Consider the following 3,204-nt stretch of genomic DNA (forward strand, 5'->3'; position numbering starts at 1 on the left):
CTTCTTAGTTCTGTGGTATACAGTATGGACAACTTGCTCAGCCTAAATATCGTCAAGTGGCGGTTTTCGCATTCCCTCGGTGCTTACAAAAACAAGGGTGTCTGCTGTGAAGGATGCACAGTGATTGAATTGAAATTGTGTTCCATTATGATTTTCAACTGTGAAGGGAACGGTCGGTTTAAGTGGGGCAATATTACGTTGGCGCGTTTCGTACATTGGCAAAACAAAACAGGTCGCCCCGCCCATTCCGCGGAAACAGTATTGCTAAACAGATCAAATCGTTAACATTTTCTAGTTTTCTTGATAAAAATAATTATAGTCCGACCAGCCAAAGGTGACGATTCTGAGAGCTGCCCCCTCTCCTCCGGCAGTACCCCCTCCACAGGCTAGCGGGGGAGCGGGACGGGTGGTGCGGGCTGGTGCGGGTGTTCTCCAACCGCCACAAGAATCGTCACCTTTGGCTGGTCGGACTATACTCTGGACTTGTTGGTGTGCACAAAAATGTTCTACTTACTGTTTTTTGAGTACATTTTCAGGTACCATCAGCGCAGAAAGAATTGAATAACCATCTGACGTCCATATTCTAAGCAGAAAGGGTTCAACTCCTTCTGCACTGATGGTACCTTATAATTCTTTTCTTACTTCTTCCACTTTCGGCGGAATGGTCTATTAATAGGTAATAATTATTCGCACCATGAGGTGCGAATTATGTAATAGGGCAATGCAGCTGCTTGCTACTTCCGGAGGCTAAGAGGAAGCCCTTTGCTCTGCTATCTGACTGCGCAAACTAAGTCATGCGATAAAAGCATTCCGGTATAGCTGAAATGCAAAAGAATGCGGGGAAGAAGAAAACGGAAATCGCTATGCTTCAATATGGTGACTTCCGTTTTCTTGTTCCCTCCGTTCTTCTGCATTTCAGCTTTAGCCGGAATGCTTTGGGCCGACGAAGTAACGTTACTCTGTAGGGCCGTTACTGCAGTATTTTTATCATGCTTAGTCATAGAAAAATAATACTTGAAGGCTGAAACTATCTGGGCTATTCATTTCAGGGTCAAAACTGGCCACTGCACGGGTCACTGTCTTCATTACGACCTTCTTTCGCAGTCGCGGGTTCATCGATCAGTAACGTTTATCTGGGTTTGTTTGTTTTGTAAACTCGAGACATCACTTCTGGACGGGTAATGTTTGAAAACACCTTGTACAATTGTACAAACATTTATTTAAAGCATTCCACACAATAACGTCACAATGGCTTATACAAACAAGTAGGGCTTATAAGCACAGAAAGCATCAACACAATAACACATGAATCAGAGGGCTCGAATACAGCCTATTTTAACACATTGAGTACAGGGTGACCACTTTATGGCCACAACCCCATTTATATTCGTTTGTCTGGCGACTCACTGAGCATGTTAAAGTTATAATTGTGTCGCAGCGTTTAGGCTAGAATAACATGTCTATGGAATGCTTCTACTACTACGCACTAGATACAGTCTTACAGTTCTTAAAACTAGAACCAAAACAGGCAAAGTCAACAAAAAAGACAAGAAAAAAACTTTTACTGTTAAATTAAACTTTCTTTACTTAAAGTACTAGCGCTTGTGCAAAGAAAAACTTACATGTACCGACGTGCGTTACTGCACAGATCTATTTATATCACAGATAAAAGAGGAAACAACCTTATAGTTGTTAGAGTAAAGAGAAAATATTTATATCACAATCCACACAGTGTTTGTTCGTACCGAACACAATCACTAAAACAAAGATACTGTCATGGCTCACATAAAACAGCGCGCGCACTACAAGCTCACGAGACAAACACAGAGACGCAATGCCCACGAAGGTTCCGCTCCCAACACAATCGCAGCACATTTCTTTTGCTTCCGCTCGCGCGCGTCACGAGGCGGCCGCAGCGCCCCGGCGGCCCGTGTGTTTCCAAACCGAGGTGACGTCAGGTGACGCCGCTGTGACGCTCCCGCCGCCCGACTGGGCACCCGATGCTCGACTGGACCAACTGGACACTCCGGGCGCCGCTCCTCCTCGGCCCCACCTCCGCCCAGTACAGGGTGGCGGGTGGCGCTGCCGGGGCGGTTTGACCTACTTACAAGCGGCCTCCGGGGCGAGTATGGGTCCCCCGGGGAACGGCACGAGACGTCACACAAGCGAGTACTGCAACGCGACTGACGCCGCCAACGCCACTGACGCGGGCTCTGACGTCACATCGGGCCTCACAGCTGGCGCGCCTTGACGAGATTGAGGCCGGAGCCGTTGGGCCGGGCGGCGGGCAGCCTGCCCAGCACGCTCACCTGCAGCGCGCTCGCCTCCTTGTCGCCCGCCCGCACCAGCAGCTTCTCCGGGCGCGCGTCCTCCTTCTCGTCCTCCAGGCTGCCCTCGGACGACACGGCCGCCCAGCACGCCGGCGTGGTGGTGCCGTAGGTGGGCGTCGATGCTGCGCTGGGCGACGACGGCTTCGCGGCGAAGCGCGAGCTCACGGCGCTCACCAGCACCCCCGTGGCGAACGTGATGGCGAGGGACAGCGCCGAGTACCAGAGGAAGGACACGCGGTACGGCGCCGCGGCGTAGTCCACGGCAGCGGCCCTGGAACGCAAATGAACGAACGGAACTGGTGAGTAGGAGCGCCGGGTAGGTAGGCTCGCCCGCGGCGTACCGCTGCAACGCGGGTCTGCCTACGTCGCGCCTGCGGCCGGCAGGGCTCCGGGTAGGGCTCCACCCCTGCACCCCTACTCACCTCAGGGACAGCGAGGCGTTGGCGGAGCAGCCGGAGGTAGACAGGGGCAGGTGGGGATTGACGATCTGGCCTGCCTCCGTGGCCACCTGCGCCCCGATAGTCATCCAACCCACGACGCCTATGCCGGCGAGCAGTCCTGCGGTCGCGCCCTGCGTGAAGCAAATCAGCTGTTAGGGGGAGATGTTTCGGGATCTGGAGAGGTATATTAGTGGAGGGGAGGGGGGGGGCACGGCTCAGGGTGCAGCGCACGGCCTTGAGGCCTGGTTACTCACCACGCCGTCGGCGAAGGGCACGTACATGCCGAGCATGAACAGACCGAAGAGCGCGCCCGAGAAGAAGCTGGACAGCGCGATGGCAACCGGCGCCAGGCCGGACATGTACGGCACGACGAAGACGAGCGCGAATGACAGCAGGCCGAAGCCGAGGGCGAGCATCTTGACCGTCAGCCCAGC

General features: G+C 53.6%; 1 protein-coding gene across 1 annotated transcript in view; it reads right to left on the reverse strand.

Annotated features, from left to right (window-relative positions):
* LOC127752345 (sodium-dependent multivitamin transporter-like) overlaps nucleotides 1-3,198 on the reverse strand; it is a 14,761-nt gene extending 11,563 nt beyond the window's left edge. The window contains exons 1-3 of the mRNA XM_052277434.1: nucleotides 3,025-3,198; nucleotides 2,753-2,901; nucleotides 2,310-2,601 (exon numbers count right to left, since the gene is read on the reverse strand). Coding sequence (XP_052133394.1) covers nucleotides 2,310-2,601; nucleotides 2,753-2,901; nucleotides 3,025-3,186 — 603 coding nt within the window. The 5' untranslated portion in view covers nucleotides 3,187-3,198. The remainder of the gene's footprint in view (nucleotides 1-2,309; nucleotides 2,602-2,752; nucleotides 2,902-3,024) is intronic.
* Nucleotides 3,199-3,204: the final 6 nt, after the last annotated feature.

This window comes from Frankliniella occidentalis, unplaced genomic scaffold (assembly GCF_000697945.3).
Source record: "Frankliniella occidentalis isolate FOCC.00 unplaced genomic scaffold, Focc_3.1 Scaffold10, whole genome shotgun sequence".
NCBI classification, from domain to species: Eukaryota; Metazoa; Arthropoda; class Insecta; order Thysanoptera; family Thripidae; genus Frankliniella; species Frankliniella occidentalis.